This window comes from Cuculus canorus, chromosome 3 (genome assembly GCF_017976375.1).
Source record: "Cuculus canorus isolate bCucCan1 chromosome 3, bCucCan1.pri, whole genome shotgun sequence".
Classification (NCBI taxonomy): domain Eukaryota; kingdom Metazoa; phylum Chordata; class Aves; order Cuculiformes; family Cuculidae; genus Cuculus; species Cuculus canorus.
Window position 1 is genome coordinate 6,557,991 of NC_071403.1, and position 21,822 is coordinate 6,579,812.

Genomic DNA, 21,822 nt, shown 5'->3' on the forward strand with positions numbered 1-21,822 from the left:
TCAGAAGTATTTGTCTGGTTTGCCATTGGCAGAAGGAAAAGGTTAACTGCACAGATGCTCATGAGGAGGCATAAAAAAGCAGCAATAATGTCTGCTTGATCCTGGTGGTCCACAGAGTTTAGGAAACTCTACCTTAGAGTGCCCTGAGGGTTTCGATGAAATGAAGGCCATCAAAGTTTCCAACACTGGTATGTGGGGCTTTTTGGGTTTTTTTTGTGGTTTCTTGTAACACTTGCATGTTAAAGGGCAGAACTTTGCCTGAATCCAATTCTTGCAATTATCATCTACACTCATTATAAGGCTCTCCATTATAGCAATCTCTCTGATATAAAACTATATCAGATCTGGGGTTTGTGTATATAGGATTTATCTTTTTGGGTTTTTTTGTGCAATTCACAAAATTGGTACTGTGGAAATTTAAAAAGTGATGCTAGGGAAAGAATTTCATGGAATAGGTTTAGCATGGCACCTGTTATTATGAGAGACCTCAACTTTAATATTCCTTTAAAATGAGTAATAAATGCCTAAGTTAAATACTGGAAATAATTTTACTATCCATAACAATCTAGGGTGTAAATCAATTTAATTTATTTAGATCTAAAACTCTTCTTGTATACAAACCTGGAGTTTTAGTTATTGTTTCATTAACTTCTCTCACTCCTTTACCTACAAGTAAAAAGACAAATCATCATTTTCATGAACATATTTGGGTGTTTTTAAAATAAATAGAATGTTAAAACAATGCCTTATGGATGAATTCATATCTTATCTAATAGAGCCACATTTAAAACAGAAATAATTAGTCTAGAATATTTTACATGTTCAAACCTATACACTTACACAAAACTATCAGAAAATAATTTAGATAAACAACATTTTTAGTGCAGACAGTTGTCCGACTAGCCAAGTATTTCATATATTTAAGCCTAAAATATTTATATCAGTCCCAGTGCTATAAAAGAGAGCCTTATAGAGGGGGCAAATTCTATATCTAATTATGAATAGTATATTAAATATATTAAAAACTGTGTTAATAAAATGACTGATACATTTATGACACAAACTAGCAAAAGCCAGATAGCTGGATTAAAATAACATCAGATATCATGGGAAAGAATCACAATTCGTGTCATTTGCTATATTTCCAGTACATTCAGCAGACTTATGTCCATTGTGACTTGTGATCAATATCACAGACATCATTAGCCATTTTAAGAAGGTTAATGTCCTATAGGAAGATATCGTCTTGCATATTTTTGGGTTTATTTTTTTTACTTTAGGATCAGAAATTCACTGATTAAACCAATCAAGTACTAAGAAAACACAAAAAGTATGGGGTAGTCAAGGATAATTATGTTGAAAAAATGTAAGTCAATCAAAAAAAAAAATTCTTGCATATAGAAAATTTTTTCTGTATTTTATCATAAATTAAAAAAAATAACAAAAATATACAGGATTGTTTACCTCCAATCACTAATCATCTAGTACCCCTGAAAATTCACCCTCTAGGGCAATGAATAAAAACATACATTTCTATACATATATCATATATCTGTAAATGTTGAAACAAGGAAGTTTATCCATACATTAAGGAGGAGTTCAATATTGTTTGAACTTCAGATCTTCTTTGACACATTAGAATAAAAAAACACGTTGCAAATATCTTTCCAGTGGTATCTGAATATTTTTGATTTATTTATATCCTAAGTATATTTTTTTTTATTTTTTCTGAATCAAGAATTTATAATTGTGTTTATTTGCACATGAAGAGCAAATTTATCCTGTGTAACTGCAAGCTTAGAGTAGCAAAACTATACGGAATTTACACGGATATAAAAAGAAGTGGAATCTGGTGAAAAGATGTATTTATTTTTTTATTTATTTTGCTGTTCATTTTTATTTTAGAATATTTTCTTAAACAAAATGCATATCTGAATGAATCTAAAAGCCAAGCTATGAAATAACTTTGTTTTGTCCCTAGCAGAAAAGCATACGTTAAACAGTGAATACATTGAAATACTCTTTAAAATTGTGTAAGTACAGTTAAAATTAACACTTAATATGGATTAGGGTTTGTCTGCTGTTGTTAGGGGTAAACTTATGTACATGTGCCTGTGCATTCACACACAGAGCCCTCCATAACTTCCTCCATGAGCTCTAAATGCTATTCTTGCTTTGATTTTTTTTTACGATTTATTTCATAAAGTAAAAGCTGTTGTGTCATATGCATCTTTCAACAATAAGCGGGAAATATTAATCCTACTGCATAGAGCAATAATGTCATGGAAAATGATATCCAACCAATTAGGGTCCAACGTATCACTTGAGTAACGACTTACTTTTACAAATAGGAGATTTTCCTGTCCATTTCATATCTGGTTTACATGTCCGATGCTCTGATCCACCAGCAAGAAAAAATCCTGGCTGACAGGTATACACCAACGTATACCCTAAAGTAGGAAGATCTATTGCTTTCACATCTACGTGCGCCGGTGTCTCTGGCTGTCTGCAAGCATGAGCTGCAAAGGGTTTTTTAGAGTTAGAAAAAGTGGTGGTAAACTGTTTCCATAGGATTAGAGTAGGTAATTTGAAATAAATGCATGACAACATATCCCCTTTCATTACGGAAATATTGCACACCTTTTAGAAAGGTAAATTAACTATTACTTATAAAAGTTACACTCTTAAGCGTATGTTTTTTTTATGATGGAAGATGGAAATGATACCATTACATATTTTTAAACAATACACCAAAATTAAATCATGCTAGCAAAAAGAAAAAAGAGTTGAAATGAAGGGAAGCACGTGTCATTGTACATGGTGCATTAATAAACCTGTGAATTATTGCAAAGGCACAGCTTCAAGTCTTCCTTCCACTCAATGAAAATTACACAGGAGCTATCGTGCTAAATAAATTCATTACAAATCTCAATTGAAATAAAGTTTCCATAGGAAGGCTTTGTCATATCAGACTGATTATGACAGATATAGTTGCTCTGTATGTTTCTTTCGCTGCGCTCCTTGGTGTTCGCCCAAAGAGAGTTTGAAATAGGATAAGAATCTAAAGTCATTCCAAATAATTACTTTTAGGTTAGATCAGTGTATTTTAATACAATCATTATTTGATGTCCTCCAACCCATATAGAACTACAAATATACTAATAATTTTCATCGACATGCATAGCCCAGAATTTTACCGACTTTTGGTTTATGATTCATGAAATACTAGCCAACAAAGCAATCCCATACATATTTCAGCCAGCTTCTTGTTCTCTATTAATCCAAAACACACAACCCCCTTAGCTTAATTTAAAGCAGCTAAAGCAGTAGCTTAATGAGGACAGACTTTTTGAGTAAAACTGATGGGACTATTGTAAACTTTATGAAATGCCATTCTGAAAAATATTGCTTCAAATTAATATCCCAAATACATCTTTGTTCTCAGAATAGGAAAAAGAAGTAGAAACCTGTTTAAAATAAAGTTTATTTTTTTATAGCATATCATTTACTATGAAATTCCTCATGAATCACTTTTTAACTATTTACAGTAGTGCCATATTCTAACTCATTAGATAAGAAAACAGACTTACGAATGCATTCAGACTGTATGCCGCTCCAAGTTAGGTTAGCAAGACAAGAACGGGTGGTGGATCCCTGGATATGATAACCTTTTCTGCATCTGAAAAAGACTGTGCTCCCAACCTAAGGATCAAAATAGAATATGAGATAAAAGAGGTATCCCTCACGTGTAGTCAGATATCACGACAGCCACAGGCCACTGGAGAGATTTTTTCAAAAATAAAAATGCCTTCTTTTCACCATTTCTAGAGTTTTGTGGGGTTTTTTCTGATGTGATGAAAAGTTTGAGCAATTGATATTTTGTAACCTTATTTGAAAGCAATAAGTGGAAAAATATTGACAAAGCTGTGTACATGGAAAATAACAACAGTGATATATTTCAGCTTATTAGTTTGTCGGTGTGACAGAGGCAAATTAAATGACTGAAATGTCTTTCTTTCCTGTACATCGTTGAATATATTTTAACAGAACTTGACCACAAAGTCTGTTTCAAAAGTTTGTCATTGTGTGAATTGATTAAAAATGTTATTAAGAGGAAAAAGTGAAAAATGTGAAGAACTGCTCCATCTACAAATAAATTCACTAGATCAAACTCCAGGCCACAAGTCCTAACACTGCATTTGTTATTATAAACTACACAAGTTTTACTTGAGATTGTCAACTAACAGAGTGATGTTATGGAAAGCCTTCCTACGGTCAACTGTGATACCACCTTTCTCAGAAGAAAAGACAAAGTAATTGACAAAACTCTCTTTAAACTTCCACTGAGAGTAGAAAAGCAATAAAACTGATACAAAAATGCATATTTTTTTTAAGGACTTTCATAGCACACGGGAAAGAGATTGGGTGGAAAGTTCTAGTGAAATGGACTTTAGGATGATATTGACACAAGTAACCAGAGTACAACTCCGGGCCAAGTTATTTAAATATGTGAGGCCAACTAGTAAAATCATTTTCATTTTTAATAAAATGTCTTGGCAATAAATATGATCAGATGAAATGAAAAAAAAATGCACAAAAATAATTTTATTTGAAATTATACAACATTAATAAAGGAATATCACATGGACAAATGCAAGTAAGTTACAAATGAATAGTGATCAGTGTATATTAATAAAATAGTTTGCAAGTATATGCTTGTAAACGCAGATCATTATACACTGCAGGTGCCATAGAAGGACTTCAACGGACATTAAAAATGGGCAGTTTTCTTCAAAAGTGGCTACCTGTCAACTACATACTGCGTTAAATAAAAACAGATTATCCTGATAGATATTCAGCAAACACAACACCAGTTCTTCCTGAAGCGGCTTGCAAAATCCACTGTTATTTTTAGAGCTCAAATTACTGATACGGCTTTGTAGGATTATCTCTTTATAACTTTTTAAACGTGTTCACCCTTCAATCTTTCCAAGGGCACACAGCATATGTGTAGTAGAGACTAGAACAGAGTACGGCTGATCTTGACTCTAAGCAATCTTGCTTCTTGTGAAATTGCCAATTCTGGTATCAGGATTAATGATGAGCTGCAAATCTTTCCTCACTAATCCAGAAGATGAAGCTAAAAAAAAATAATGCCTATGTTCAAGGTAGTTACAGTTATATTTCTTTCTTATTTTACAGGCAAAATTAAAAATAAAAACAGTGTGTTCTTTGCATACTTGGATGAAAAGCATTGGAGGTATTTGTAACTGTCACAGCAGAGTAAAGCACAAAGAGCACAAAATGAATGGGGCGAGACGTGATGTTTGTAGCTAAGGGAAATCCATTAAAGGGACTGCTGTATCGGTCATCAGATCTTTCTGTAATGAGGAAAGACTGTTAAAAGCTGGTTTATAGAATTGGCTAAGTCACAGAAACAGGAAGCCACGCTAATCACATATGCCAAAAAGAGAGATCTACTTCACTAATAACTGGAGACAAGTCTACATCTTGTTGCACCAGATAGTAATCTGAGTGTGAACGCATTCACTCGAGAAAGACTAAATACAGAACAGATGAAGACCTACTGTAGTCCCTAGAGGTGAAGGAGAAGAGACAATTAGCCGTTACGGTCAACAGATATTAGAACAGTGAAGTGGTCAGTACAATTCTGGTATTAAACAAGTTGAGCAGAAAAAAAGGAGAGAGGAAAAAAAAAAAGAAAAACAACACAAAGCAAACCCCCCTGATCAAATAGATGCAAAGACTAGAGTTGGTTTTGAAGTGATGAAAGGGACAGATACCCAGGGACAAGATGACATAACAGATAGAAAGGCAAGTGCTATTATTATTATTATTATTATTATAACTGTCTTAGAGGTGAGACCACAAGAAGTGGCCAGGAGAGAACTGCCTTGGCATCTTTGAGCCAGGCAGGAGCAGAAGGTGAAGAAAAGAGCTGACAGCCACAGCAATGACAGAGAGCACAACCATAGGAGAGGGAGGGTACCAAAAACCAGAGGAATTTACAGAAAAGTGCTTTTGAGAAAAAGTTCTACTAACTTGATCATCACACCATGAGGTACACTGCTATAAGTTCAGAAATAAGCAGGAAACCCAACCAAAACATATTTTAGATTCAGATCTATCTACATGAAGATAATCAATCTATATAATGCCTGTGGATTGGTCATTTTTCCATCTACTTTTATTTCCTCAGTCACTTTTCCAGCTGTCACTTGGAAAATTTATACCCTAAGAGGTATTTGTAAATTATGAAAAAGACATTCATCACAAAGAACTTAGATCCAATGCATAGAATAATTTTATCTTCTCTGACTGACTAAAATGTAACATGAATTGCTAATTTAGCAAAGCCACTCGCCAACTTTTTTATCAGAAACTATGTGGCCTTCAGATCAGTTTTTAGGTATTTACTGATTATTCATTAACGTATGAAAGAATTACAATCATAAAACAAAGTACTTGTAGCATGTCACATCGCATTAGGTAATCAGTTTATAAATAGTCCTCTCTACTGAAGCCTCCTGAAGTATTGAACACATGATATATTGCCAGGTTAGGAGTCCTTCCTTATATATTTCTTATATATTCATATATATATATATATGCTTTATATTGAAAAAAGAAGTTGGAATGAAGCATGAGGTTTTATTATTAGGAGTGGAAATTTCCTAAGATTTACCTCTGGTATTTAAAAGTACAGATAATGTTTTATATTTATAATTATTAAACACATTTTCATTTTAGAAAGCTAATAAATAAAAGCAAGAATTACCTCATAACCTCGGGAACTGTTTTGTATTCCAAAATGTGGAGTGCCAGGGTCTGTACACGTATTGTGAGCCGGATCTAAAACAAAATGTGAAACATGACAGGTATTACGATATTGAAAGAATACTCTAAAACTGTTTGCAAAGATTAAGTCATTTCATCAATATCTAGCGATGACAAGAATAGAATTTTTAATCAAATATATGTATTTCACATATTACATTTGCATTTCCAATTAAATTTCCAAGACAGATCACCTTACTTTCTTTCATTTCACTAAAGGATATTTTTGCAGGTTCCTTTGGATTGCATGAATTTTTGTTAAGCCTATAGTTTTAAACCTTGTTGACCACACAATACATCCCACAATTCACAATGCAGAGGGAACACACGAAGAAATTTTTTTCTTGCCTTATTTCACAATGACCAGGTCAATAATTAAGTCAGTTTGGTTTTTTTTTTTCAGAAAAAAACAAAACTCAACAAAACCTCAAGCCAAACTCAACCTGCTTTCTTAGGGCAAGTGAAATACTTATTTTTTTTTGTTAGAATCTTTTCTATTTCACCAAGAAAACAAAAGTTTCAAATACACTACTACCTCAGCTGTTGCTGGAGAATAAAAAGATAATGTCCCAGAAAAAAAGGTGTGCTAATGGAATATAACTAATTATATTTTTACATAGGCATGTAAATAATTAGTTATATTCCATTAGCATATCTTTTTTTTTTTTTTGTTTTAGTGATAGGACTAAAGGGAATGTGTATAAATTGAAGAGGAGAAGATTTAGACTAAGCATAAGGAGAAATTTCTTCACTATGGGGGTGTTGAGACGCTAGCACAGGTTGCCCAGGGAAGTTGTGGATGCTCTATCTCTGGAGGTGTTCAAGGCCAGGCTGGATGAGGCCTTGGGCAGCCTGATCTAGATTCTCTTTTGACAACCAAGTCTGCTTTCGTGCTCACACTGCACAAAGAATGCAATTTAGGACTATATTTCATCTGTAATTATTTCTAATTTTCTATAGAGGGAAAAATTGAACTTGTCATGTACGATAACGTGATCTATCATTTCGCTCTGGGTCAGCTTCCATTTTTAATGCTAATCCTCAGCACAGCATAATAATTCAACTGGACTGATATTTACCAACGGCCTTAAAAGTTTGGAGGACGTTGACCTAATGTGCGAGAATAAAAAACCAAACGCACTCCTACCCTGGAGCTGCTTGAACAGCTCAAGAACTTCTTACAAATTATCATCAGCTGAAACGCCATTGCCAATAATAGACACCTGAAGCTGAACTGACTTTTTAATAACTGTCTTATCTAAAGAAACAGTGGCAAAAATGGAAAAAATTTCGAAGTATTTTAAGGAAATTTTTAATATCCAGAAATAGACAAGCTTGCCAACATTTGCCATCTTATGGTACTTCCAGGCATAGTTCCAAGTATTCTTCACTGATTTTAATTTTCAAATTTCTTGACAACGCTACCTGTAAATATTTTAGATCGACTAATTATGTAAAAGAAAAATTTGTCTTTGATATATATTACTTGTATTACAGTATATTAGACATACACCTATATTATAAATAGAAATGTCATTATGATGTTTTCAAATTTAATTCTTCAAAACAGACCTAAGATTTAGCTTATGTAAACTACTTGTCTCTGTAAGAGAGATGTAAGATGTAAGGTGTAAGATGAATTGTCCAGTTCATGAAAGCTATGGATGGAAGGGATTTTGAATTCATATCAAAGAATTGTATTGAGTGTTACTATCTTAATTTACATATATAGTCAGCCTTCAATAATTATACTTATCGCCTTTAACCTGAATGTCACCCAGCTCTTCCACATATCCGGTACCTCATCCACAGCAAAATATACCGATGGACTACAGTCTATAATTGAATGTGCTAGTTCAGAAATATCAAAGAGGATTTTTCTTACATAATACCAAAATCATTTTCTCCAGCGAGTCACCGCAAGTTGGATAAAATTCTGCTGTCAGTGGGAGTTACAGGTGTCCAGCATTTCTTTCATTTAGTCTGGTTATGTAACGTGCTAAAAGCCTATCAGCTGCACATCAGTCAATGAGAAACTGATAGTACTTGGCAGTTTATCAGAAATTCAAAAGATCGGACCCAGCATGCTTCATCCTTTTGAGCTTTATCAGCCACTTTCACAAAGTTGAAAAAACGTTTTGATTTAGGATTGATTTTGACAAACGCCTTTAACTCTCCAATCACAGAATCTGCCAAAGTGTTCTGCATATCTAAAACATTCTAAAAATACATGGAATAAATGTATGCATTTGCAGTTATTGACAATCTGCATTTGCAGCAGACAAGCAATCATGTAAATTTGCAAATGACTTCATATGCAATTGTGTTTGCCCTAAAATTTTTATACTCAAACTCAATCTTATTTATCTATTTTTTTTTTTATCATACACAGACGTTTTCTGTGTTTGGAAAGCTAACTGCCAGATTTATGGTGGTGTAATAGTTTATAAAGAATATTCTCAGTAGCAACAGCATAAGTAGTGGTAGTTATTACCGATGCATGTTGGCTGAATTCCACTCCAAGTACCGTCTGCTTGACAGAATCTTCTTGAAGAGCCTATCAGAATAAAAGGGGGTCTGCACTGAAAGCTAACTTCAGATCTGTAGGTGAAACTCTTTCCATTGAGTCGTCCTTCTGCTGGAGTACCAGGATCACCACAAAACACAGCTAATACACAGAAAAGGAGAGGAAAAAAATCATTAAAAACTGCAAATGCTTCAACTGAAGCGTTCTACATTTTTTTACGTATAAATCAGGCATAGTGAATATGAGTGCGAACGCTATGTACATTTATCTGTGTAGGACTGTAGCTCAGATAAATTCCTGACAGCATTTTAAAATTTATTGTCACACTTAGAGTTATTATAAGCATAAAAATTAACCTGGAAAAATAGACCTTTTATTTGAGACACTTAAATGCTGATTAGACTTGGATGACAAAGTAATCCCAAAGTTGACAATGTTATATTGTCTGGCTTCAAAATGTATCCAGTTTTAACATAAGTCGCCCTCAGATGATTTTTTTGCCCTAATTACGTAAAAGGAAAAATGTTGTCAGAGTCCTGACAAGATTTCAAGCATTGAAAGAGATGAGCTGACAGATTTAGAAGATGAAAAACAAACAAGATATGAGGGTATATACTCGCCTTCAGGAAAGAAAAATGAATTTAGAAAGAAGGACAAGGTTACGAGCTTAAGGGTTAGGATCATTGTTTTTATCTGTTAATGGAAATGGAAACAGTGAAGAAAAAAAGGAAAAGTGTAAAGGAAAATTTTAATCATGCTCATCACAAGCTCAGAACATTCAAAAATAGTATCAGCAAGGTAAATGGTATGGGTCTAATCAGGTAATAAAAGATGGAAGCTGTCTGGGGAAAGGAAGAAGACCATATTCTTAAATGAGCACAACCACTTGATTCATAACAGGGTATACTTTTTGGAAGCAGGAGGGAGGATCCTGCAGTAGTCTCTATTTCATCTGATTTAGCCAAATTCTTTTCAAACTGTGAGAAACTGATTGTAGCTCGAGTCAACTGATTACCACTTTGGTGAAGCCCAACACATCTGTACCCTGAAAACTTACGCAAACATTGTGGGATGTCTCCCCGCCAAATGCCTTGACCCTCACAGGAGAGAATAGCCGTGTTAGATAGCTGGTAACCCTCTGCACAGCTGTAACTCACACTGGCGCCCCAGCGATAATCAGATCCTTCCACTTTCCCGTAGAGTACTGGTGGAGGGGGGCCACAGGTAATAGCTGTGTCACAAAAAGAAAAGTTAAATTTTAAGATTTTATCAGGTTTAGGAGAATGCAGCATAACATCCACTCATACTGTTGAAACCAAATAAACCCCAAAATATTTCACGTTGTTCAGTTCCAACGAAGCATTTCTGTAATAGATAGAAAACCAATTTAAATACAAAAATACTGTCTAGGTTTTGCAAGTCCCTGAGCTCTAAGTCGCTGGAAGCCAGAGGAGTATATAACTTACCTAGTTCTGAATCTCTTCCCTACATATCATTACTAATTACCGTTGGCAAAACGTTACTGAGACAGGAAAAACTTTCTAATGAATATTATTTATTTCAAGAAATATGTTTCTATGATTCTACAAGTCTAAATGCTTGCATTTTATTTTAAACTAATTTTACAGCACTACTTAAAGCCCTTAGCATGACTTTGTTTGTTCACCTGCTAATTTTCTAAGGCTTCCAGAACACAACGGACATTGACTTTGTTGCAAATTAGCAGATAGCACTGTTTAAAAAATATTTTTAACGTTTTTCATCTTCTGAAAGAGCACCTTAAAATGATGAAATCTGTAATGGCCAAGTTTACATTGAAACATCAGTTCTTTCAACAAAGAGCACAACCATAAAATCATTCACTCGGGGATTTTTACACCAGAAAATGCGGTCAGCCAAAATTTAATTAGTAGGCTAGAATTTGATGACACTTCAAAGTAGCGTTAGATGAGTTGGCAGTCTACGCCTTGTATAAGCAGAAGATGCCGTAAATTCCTAAATTTAATCCCTAAGCTGCCGTAGTAGTACTGATAATTTTTACCAGGCTGCTTTATTTGCCTTTCAGCTTCATCATCATTAAGACCTTTATGTTAACGGTTGTAATTAGCTATTTGTGAAGTGTCTTTTTTGGCTATTCATGATGGCTGCACTACTACAACAACGGAACCTTTTATAGGAAGTTTGGTTTGCAGGATCCCTTAACAGAATTCTGGCCGTCTAATCCAAGGTAAAAGGGCCCAAAAAATGAAAATAGGCACTTAATTCCTTACATTTTAAACTGAGCACTGTGCTAATTTTTATTGCAGAGCAATTTGACGCTACTATAATCATTAATGTCACTGTTCTGACTAATATTACACCACATCATTATATCACAGTGCATATAATTTTTACACAAATACTCATCTAAATGTTTTAATTGCATTTCTGTGTTATTTGTCGCAGAGAATATGGTGACTTTTTTCATAAATATATGATTAGTGAACTTCACATATAATATCAAAATAGCACTTGGAACATATTTAAGTTTGAAAGCATACCTTTGCAAATTGGTTTACTCTGGTTCCACGTACTGTCTTTTATACAACGCATGGTAGATGAACCAGCGGGCTCCATCAGGTATCCTGGATTGCACTGGTAGCTGACTGTCTTATTAAAGGTAAAATCATTTCCAAACTGAATGCCATTTGCAAGTGCACCTGGATCTCCACAGCTGATCACTAGTGAAGAAAAGAAAAAAAAAAGTTGAGATTTTTATTTTCAGTAAACTTTTAATGGAACATTGAACTACGTTTAGCTAATGTGCCTTTTTTTAGTGTACAACAACAACAACAAAAAGAAATATTCTGATTAATGTATTTCATACCAAATCAAAAATCTTTAATTTTTAGATAAAACATCATATTTTTGAGGCATTTCAGTAGCATGGTCCAAATATTGTGTTCCTTAATTACATTACCTGGTACACTCTTCATGCTGATATCTTTGGCATATTATATTAATGTTGATGGTGCAATGCAATTCCAGCAGAGTTATTAAATTCCTTTTTTTTTCTTTCCTGTGTTGTTGTCCTGCTGTACTGTGGGTCCAGCCTTGCCAGTGAGGCCACTGGCCCTGCTGCCCTTGTAGCAGCCTTTTGCTCCACTCTCATTTTCCCTGATGAAGTAACCCAATCTCCCTGCTGCCCGATTCTTGATCTTTAGCAGAATGTTTAGCTGTCAGGTCTGACTCGATTGGCTCAGAATAAAAAATGGCACAGTGATGTATTCAGTGAGGTACAAACTGATTTAGAATTACCAGAATTTCACTTTTAGTACATAAGCCACACAAAAAAAATACAAACAACAACAACAAAAAAAATCAACAAACACAAAACGCTAAAGGACACTCAAAAGGGACACTTGTTCTTAGTAATAATGTTCTATTGGCAATGCTGACATCCATGAGGTAAAGAAATACAGAAAATTTACCTCTATATGCATCTCAAAAAGATAGTTCTGGAAACATCTGGCATATATTAAAAGGGGATGTGCCTTTCGATATGTAAAATGTTCATGTATTACAAGACAGATGAAAGGGTAAAAAATGTATTTTATATAAAATAATAATTATTCTTAGCAGGAAAGCTGGTTGACTTACAACTTTAAAGCTTTAGAGGAAAGAAGTTTGCTTCTGACCTGTGCAGTCTGGAGCAGTGCCAGTCCATGTCCCGTTAGCAGTGCAATGTCTAGTAGTTAGCCCTGAAGTTTTGTAGCCTTCCCAGCAGGCATAAATCACTGAGCTGGAGAATAAAATTCCATCAGTGTAGATTATCATACCATTTGCTGGGGTGCCAGGGTTCCCACAAGAAACAGCTGTGAAGAAAAGGGTAGAAAAAAAAATCAATATTTCTATCATAGAAAACTAAGTGAAGTGTGTGTGTGGGGGGGGGAGTCAGTAGCCCATCTGTTAAAAAAGCTACAGCAAATTTTACTAAGACAATGTTTAATAGGTATACTCTTCTTAATATCTTATTTCTTTTTGTTGATATGATCACTTTACTTGCATTTGGTCTGTTTCATTTTTTTTAATTGCTGATTCAAATAGTTTGCTCTGCTTTTTTCCACTTCACTGGGGAGAAGAAAACTCATTGAAGACTTTCTGACAGACCTGTGCCTCTGTTTTGCCTTTGAGTACATTTTTTTTAATCTCTTCTTTTCTTCTAGTATCTTGCCTTTCAATTGTAAAGACATATAAATAGAAAATTATCATCATTTATTTTTTTGAATCAAGAAAAGAACAGACCTTCTGTATTTACCCCATATCTTTTTGGCATCTGTAGCTATAAATTAAAGCAATAATTATATTTCAGCTTCATACAACCCAGATTTGACAGTTTACTTTTTTTACATGTTGTTTTATTGGGAGAGTTTTATGATTTTTTTTTTTTCCAGTGGATCAAGCAGTCATGAGAAGGATTTGTTTGTTTTGAATTTTTCTAACAACTTCCCTCTAAAGGATCTTTATTTGACCATCCTGGCAGACAGGAAACTGGCAAAAGCATGATAGCATTCTGCTGTTAGACAGAAGCTACTCCCTTCCATAGGAATAAAATAAATCTATCCTGAGGTTAAGAGATCAATAGGGTTAATCAAAGTTAGTAAGAAATGTGCATCAAAATCAAACTCTTCCCTTCAGTCTTCTATGGAGCATGAAGTGGTTTGTAAGACTGGGAGGACACACTTCAACTGGCTCTTGCACAGCTCTCAAGAGCTGGCAACTCTCTGCTTTTCCTACAGCACAAATAAGTGTGGTCTCTAGAGCAGAGAAATGATTTAGTCTAATACAATGATATGATCAAATATACGTATGATTAATCTGAGTGTCTTGAAACTTCGTGGTGGGTTAGCCTTGGCTAAGAGCTAAATGCTCACTCAGCTGCTCACTCACTGCCCCCTTCTCAGCAGGGAGGATGACAAAGCTCATGGGTTGAGATACAGACAATAAAATTTCTTACCAATTACCATAGTGGGCAAAAACTCAGCTTGCGGACAATTCCTTTAATTTGTTGTCAATTAAAATAGATTTGGATAGGGTAAAAAAGACAAACATTAGAACACCACCTTTCCTCCCCTCTTTCTGAGTGTTTACTTCTTTTACTGCTTTCCTTCACTTCCAGCTCCTCTGCCTGCCCCACAAGTAGTGCAGAGGGGACAGAGGATGAGAGATAGGGAGTTGACTCTTTCCCTCTACTCCACTCTCCTGAGACTCCACTTGGAGTCCTGCATTCAGCTTTGAGGGCCCCAGCACGAGAAAGGCATGGGCCTTTTATTGGGGGTCCAGAGGAGGGCCACAAAATGATCAGAGGGATGGAACACTTCTCCCTTGAAGAAAGGCTAAAAGAAGTTGTACAACCTGGAGAAGAGGCAGCTTCTGGGACTAGATTACCTTTAAAGGTCACTTTCCCAAACCATTCTACGATGCTATGGTAATACTAATAAAATAAATTAAAGACCATGTGCAAATACTTGTTGAAGTACAACACTGAGCTGCATCAGGAAAAATTGGATGCATTCATTAGAGCTAAAGGTGTATAATTCTAGAATTTATGCAAAGATAACAATTCTGCAGATGTTTTTCATTTGACAATGATAATTTAGCAGTAGTTGACTATAAAATAATATTTACATTAGCAATAATACTTATTTTACTTATTATTTTGCCTCATATTTGCTTCATTCAGTTTATCATATTGTCCTATTTATGTGAATCACAGAATCAAAGATTCTCAGAATGACTGAGATTGGAATAGACATCTTGACGTAATCTGATCAAGCAGGACCACTGAGAGCCGGTTGTTTTGGACCATATCCAGATGGCTTTTGATTGCCTCCAAGGATGAAGGCTTTATCACCTCTCTGAGCAACTTATGCCAGCACACGGTCAGCCTCACTGTAAAAAAAGTGCTTCCTGATGCTCATACAGTTCTCCCACGTTTCAATTTGTGCCCATTGCCTCTTGTCCTGTAACTTTTTTTACGCATAAAACTTTCAATACTGAAGAGAAAAATTCAGAAGGCTGGAACTTGAACTCATAGGGGTGAAAAAGAACATTTATTTTACATTTAACTCGGGTGCCTATTCTCTATTTTCATGCTCAATCTTTGTTTAATTAGAATTATTTTCTGATAATCATTTTATAAATATGTACTACACATATCTATCAGTTTGGAGTTAGTTTTTCAAGCAAAACATGAACTGCTTGCAAAGTCTTTTATCAAATTTCTGCATGGTAATATGAATGAGTATTTCTGGCATAGAAATACTCTTTTTAATTAAAGAATAAAATGTCATTAGTAAATGTTATTCAATGGTATCATATCAATACCTACCTTCACACACAGGCTGTATACCTGACCAGGAACCATTGAGCAGGCACGTTCGTTCTGCAGATCCTCTCAGCTGATAACCCATTTCACACGAGAAACGCAGCAGACTTTTTGTTTTGAACTCATCCCCTAGTCTAGACCCATGAGCTGGTACTCCTGGATCATCGCAATAGCCAGGATTATTTCCTGTAAAACACAACAGAGCGGAATTATTGCAGAGGGGTTATGTACAAATGCAGTGGGAGTGAAGATGCTGTCTTGCAAATACTACTATTAACTGCACTGTTTCTGTTATAATTAAACCCTCTTTTTTTTTTCCCAGTGTGAGGGCCTGAAACTGAGGTCAAAGATGAAAATAATGTCTTTTTAGCCTACCTCTTATCTCAGAACTATGTAGACCTAAAGGTAGGATATTATATAAATAGAAGATAAAAGATAATTGTGAACACAGGAAGCACTGCTATTATTTCTTTGTAAGTTCAACAAATTTGTTTTCTTTTTTTTTCCATAAATAATGCTTTCTACATATTGTATTTTATTGTTTGACTTGTTTGCTACTAAATCCAAAGAAAAGACCAAAAAGTACTTGGCTCTCTGTGCCTGTCAAGAATGGAAAGGACACCTCATACTTTTCCTTATCCAATGCTTCAAAACAGACCTCTCGAACATGTCCTTATAGCTCTGATGCACCAGTTAACTTCTTATCAGACAACGCAGCTGCTACAGAAACGTTCCCAAGATGTCCAAGGAAACACTGTCTCAGTAATTTATTACAAATTTTGACTTACAATTGTCTCTCTCCCTATATCCCTCAGTGTCTAAATTGTGGTTCATAGCAATATCATACTTTGTTCACAACTTTTAGGTTGTAACTCTAGAATGAATTTCTACTAAAACTGTGATTTGTAGGCTTTTTTAAAATCTGCATAAATTCCACAGAGTGAAGTCTGTCTCTTCTTACACAGGTCTCTCGCCATAGGCACACCTCTCAGATGAAGGACAAAATCTTGAACAAAAGAATAAAAATAGCAAAACAATGAGAAAACAAACTTTTATTTTAGAAATGAAAATTCTCTAAGGTCAGACAGAGTGATCATGTGTGTAGCATAAGATTTTCCATTAGCAGGTTTTAGACAGACACTTTGGATACAACCGTGCTTCCTCATAAAAGGAGAACATGACACAGCTCCTGAATTCAAGGCTAACTTGTGGGTTTCAGTTGTGTCCATCTTGGTCAGTAATAGCTTCTTCAAGAACAGATTGTCCTTGCCACGTTGTCCTACAAAATTTGGACCTAGATTTGCTTGTCTAAATACACGCCTGCAAACAGCGTGAATATCTTGAAGCCAGCTGATATATTCTGATATGTTCACATCTATATTGTTAAACTCACTCTGCAAAGCAAAGAGGCAACATCAAAAGTGGCTGTTGAGAATGACCTCCAGCACTCACTAAAGTATTTGTGCCTTACTTGTTGGAGTGCTAGTTGGGGTGGATGGAAACCATTCTGAGGACAATTCTAAGAATATAATGGCCTTGGGGATCAAGTCCTACCATGACCTCTCTCTGCCGCTGTTCAATCAGAAGGCCAGGTGTGGTCTTTGAATTCCACCTACTTCTCCTCACTCCAATATATTACTATTTCACAAACTTTTTTCTCTGTTTCAGATGTGTGAGTCCACATGAGGGCTGTGATTTAGACTACCACTGGGGCATGTTTACAGCATGAAACAGATACGTGGCTCGTGCTTTGGCTTGTGAATGCAAAGACTGCAGGAATTGTTCAGGGCAGAAGGATCAATGATTCTAAAATTCTGTCTCACTTCGCTTTGAGAATTTGCTCAGGTAATTATTCCAGATGAATGACCAAATTTTTCTCTTGGATTCACTATTCTTTTCTTGGAGAACTTTTAAACTGAAGGCATGCCAGTTAAACGGTATAGACAAAGGTAGTTGTAGCATTAGGAAGTTCTCGACCCTTTTTTATTTAGCAATGTAGATGATTCTATGTCCATTACTGAAAAATGAGTGTGGCTTTAAAAAAAATCCCAACTATCACTTAACTCAGATAAGATACAAGTGTCCATCACTGCCATAGGTCCCAGATGACAACAAACCCCAAGATCATATTTATGCCATCATGCATTCAAACAAGTATTAATATATAATAAAGAAATAAATTCCATGCAGAAACAGACTACAGGTTTCAAGGGTTATATTTGGACCATTTTTCACATCCCTTAGGTATAAAACCAATTAGCTGTCTCAGTTGTCCAGGGCACAATCATTCTTTCAGTGACATTATGAATACAAATTATTCATATTGTTTTCTTAATGGAGTAATCTGAATATTTCACATGTAATGTGTAGTTATTTTTATAATTCTAAATGTCTTGGAGTAAAGAGACACCTTTTTAAATTCTTTTAGCTGTTTGTTTGGGAGGCTTTGTGATCTTTTTTAAATTGAGTTAACAGAGATAGATTTCTTATTTTCTTAGAAAATCGCCTTGCTCTCAAGATGGTGTCATAACGTGTTCAAACTTATAGAATGAAATTCTGCATCAGTAACAATGAATTAGTTCCACAACATAGGACTACAGTTGCCTTCAACATTTTAAAAATCTATAAGTCTATAAAATATTATCATATTCATGACTGGTATCTGAAGAGCCTCTATTAGTAGTGATTAAAATTTCTTTCCATCAAGATGGGAATTTCCCTGGAGGTGGGAAATGTTGAGTAACAGCACTAGAGGGCACTGACTTTAAAAATTTTGGAGTCTTGTAACAATCTCATAGCTGGCAGTTTATTTTGAATAAAAAGGGGAAAGTGACATAAATGTGGGCTTAAGAGAGGTAAGAAAAGGACAGATTTGTGGGGAAACTATCCAGATGGTTATCCTGTAGAGATTCCTTTTAGGTCTAGGCATAGAGACCATGACAGCGGTGAGGTCTAGCGATGTGAGAAGACTTTAAGTAAACTCTCCCCTCCTTGAGCAATATAGAACAAAAAAGAAAGAGTGATTTAAATTCACTTCCTTTCCTCAGTGTTTCAAATCCTGCTCTGCATTCTTGCAGAAACAACTTATGAATAGAGCTTTTTCAACGAACACTTCTTCAGAGCTTTTTTCAATGTTCAGAATTTAAATATCTCACATCTATTTAACTTACGTCATATCTGAACTGAACCACACTGAAATCAGGTCAGCCCAACTGTGAACGTTGAATGGGTATAAACTGGAGAGGGGCAGATTTAGAGTAGACATAAGGAAGAATTTCTTCGTCATGAGAGTGGTGAGACAGTGGCACAGGTTGCCCAGGGAAGCTGTGGCTGCCCCATCCCTGGAGGTGTTCCAGGCCAGGTTGGATGGGCCTTGGGCAGCCTGAGCCAGTGGGAGGTGTCCCTGCCCATGGCAAGGAGTTTGGAACTGGATGATCTTTAAGGTCCCTTCCAACCCAAACTATTCTATCATTCTATGATTCTAACTGTGGGCATGTCGAAGTGAAGCTAAAAGAAGATTCTATAATATATAATTATGGAACAATTTTCTCATTAGGAAATTTTCTTCTTAAATCTGTCAAGAATTCATTTTCTAGTATACCAGAGTGTGTAGACTTATTTCCTTTACAAAACGTATTACTGCACTTCAGATGTCTTTAGTAGCCAACCCTCGTTTGAGCTCTTGACATCAACAAAAGTGTGCAATGTTTTATGGCTTCTTCTAAATTTGCTTTATTATTCTAGGGGAGAATAAATTTGTTCTGTAACTTCCTCAGAGCACCAAGAAGGTTCCCAAGGTTTATGGTGTTTGCACATTGTGGCACTAATAAAGAATACTTCTGTAAGTGAAAAGAGGAACATAATGTGTGAACTTTACCATCTAGTACATTTGCTGTGGTGGTTTTTAATCAACATATTCCTAAGTGACAACCTTTGTTTACACAAACCACTCTTCAGAAAAATACAATTTAATATATGCATCCAGTTTAAACAGATCTCTACCAGGTTTTAAATAGTGTTTTGTGGCTTTTATACACTGCAACATACAACTACAGCGTCGAGCCAAGGAGTAAAGTTTCAAAGTAATGACAAAGATAATGAAACAATATATGAGAATACTTCAATAAATGGCTGTAATTAGCTGAGTGGCTATTGGTGAAACTAAAATATATTTCGAAAAGAAACCAAACAAATATCTGACTGTAGTTATAAATTGCTTGAGAATAGTTTTATTTAGGTAATTACAAGGTGACATTCAGATGATAGTTGGTACAAGTACCTGAGCAGTGAGGAAGAGTCCCACTCCAGTGACTGTCTTCTTGGCACTCCCTAGTAGAATTTCCTATAAGCCTGCGACCCGCTGTGCAAGAATAGTGAATTATGGAGCCATACGTAAATTTGTCTCCTGAAAGGACTGCATTGGCAGGTACACCGGGATGTCCACAAGAAATGGCTGACAGGCAAAAGGGCAAAAATATTATATGTTTTTCTCATGACATGGAAAAAAAAATTACAACTGTTAAATACAAGGCTGGTTTATATAAATGAACATCACAAAACATAAATTTCTGTCTGTCTTTATTTCAACACCTTCATCTCTTTAGTTTTTCTGTTTTTATAGACACTGGTCGTTTGTAAGATTAAAGCTATTATATGTTGAAAACTAACCTATCTAGATTTGTCTTTCCCTGAAAATACACAGAGCTCTCTTTCCTCATTCATTTCCACTCACTGTCCTTCCCTACAAATAATACATATTATTTCTTTTAAGTCTGGGCAAGAAGTAACCAAATAAGGTTAATGTCGCGATGTGCTTATATATTACAGATATGATAGCAGTAAGTATAGAAGAAACAGATGTAGTTTAGGCAGTATAAAGAAATAAAACTTAATGTACAGTATTACAGCAATATATTGCACCAAAGAGCAAGAGAAAAATACATTACTGAACAAAAAGTCATCTGGACATGAGGAAAAACTTTTTTGCTTTGAGGGTCACAGAGCACTGGAACAGACTGCCCAGAAAGTTTGTGGAATCTCCTCTGCAGATACTCAAAATCCACCTGGATGTGCTCCTGTGTCACCTGCTGTAGGTGAACCTGCTTTAGCAGAGGGGCTGGACTAGATGATCTCTAGAGGTCCCTTCCAACCCTGACCATTTCGTCATTCTGTGATTCTGTGAACAGTTTTGGTACAGAATAACTCGCAAATGAGTAGTTCAGATGTGCTACATATGGAAAAATAAGACATCTTAAGGTGAATTAGAAATCAAAATCTGATTTTTCTTTTTTTTTTAACTTTGGTCATCCAGTAGAGAGAAAAAAAAACTAAAGAAAATTAATTTTACATAACTTTAGTGAACAGTTACACAACAAGCAGCACTGAGGGGCAGTAGTTGAACTTGAGCAGCTTCATTGAATGATCTATGGGTCAAATATATTTTTAGGGGGAAAAAAAAGACCTTTATTATGATGACTATTACTCCTGACAGACATCAAAATTATTTCTGTTATTCAAGATGCCATCATAATGTCAAACTGACTGCACCATGGATTTCTGCCAAAATCATGGTTCTGACCACCACCCTTTAACTGCTGTGTGTTTCTCTTCCTTTCTTTGGGCTGGCTTAAACATTCATGTAGCAAATGGTAAACCAAATCAGGACACTGATCTGGATGAACATTACTCCCAAAGGAAAAAAACACTGTTCAATTTTTCAGCCAGACAGATTATTTTCATGAGTTTGCTTCAGTACAATGCAAATGCTGTCACAGTTTGAGAAGGAGGTGATATGGATGATCAGAGATTTTGGAAGAAAAATCATTCATAGGTCAACTTAATGTGTCTGTATAATGATTTGTAGAGAGTGGCATGAAATTTTCCCAGTTTATGAAGGAGAAAAGGAGCACCTATTTTTAAGCAACAACAGTCATAGGTATTGCATATAAAAAGGCAATGCAATGTTTATGACCCTTTTGACCCTTGAAATGTTTATGGTAAACACTGTGTCCACTTTGGGTTCAAAATTTACCTCACTTGCCTCTCCAAGTACTTTTCCCTATCACCAAAA

General features: G+C 35.3%; 1 protein-coding gene across 1 annotated transcript in view; it reads right to left on the reverse strand.

Annotated features, from left to right (window-relative positions):
• Positions 1-21,822, reverse strand: part of CSMD1 (CUB and Sushi multiple domains 1) — a 1,155,040-nt gene that overhangs the window by 19,830 nt on the left and 1,113,388 nt on the right. Inside the window, exons 56-65 of the mRNA XM_054063646.1 lie at positions 20,032-20,205; positions 15,756-15,938; positions 13,063-13,239; positions 11,926-12,105; positions 10,443-10,616; positions 9,353-9,526; positions 6,800-6,873; positions 3,591-3,702; positions 2,340-2,519; positions 622-666 (exon numbers count right to left, since the gene is read on the reverse strand). Of these exons, the coding sequence (XP_053919621.1) occupies positions 622-666; positions 2,340-2,519; positions 3,591-3,702; positions 6,800-6,873; positions 9,353-9,526; positions 10,443-10,616; positions 11,926-12,105; positions 13,063-13,239; positions 15,756-15,938; positions 20,032-20,205 (1,473 nt within the window). The remainder of the gene's footprint in view (positions 1-621; positions 667-2,339; positions 2,520-3,590; positions 3,703-6,799; positions 6,874-9,352; positions 9,527-10,442; positions 10,617-11,925; positions 12,106-13,062; positions 13,240-15,755; positions 15,939-20,031; positions 20,206-21,822) is intronic.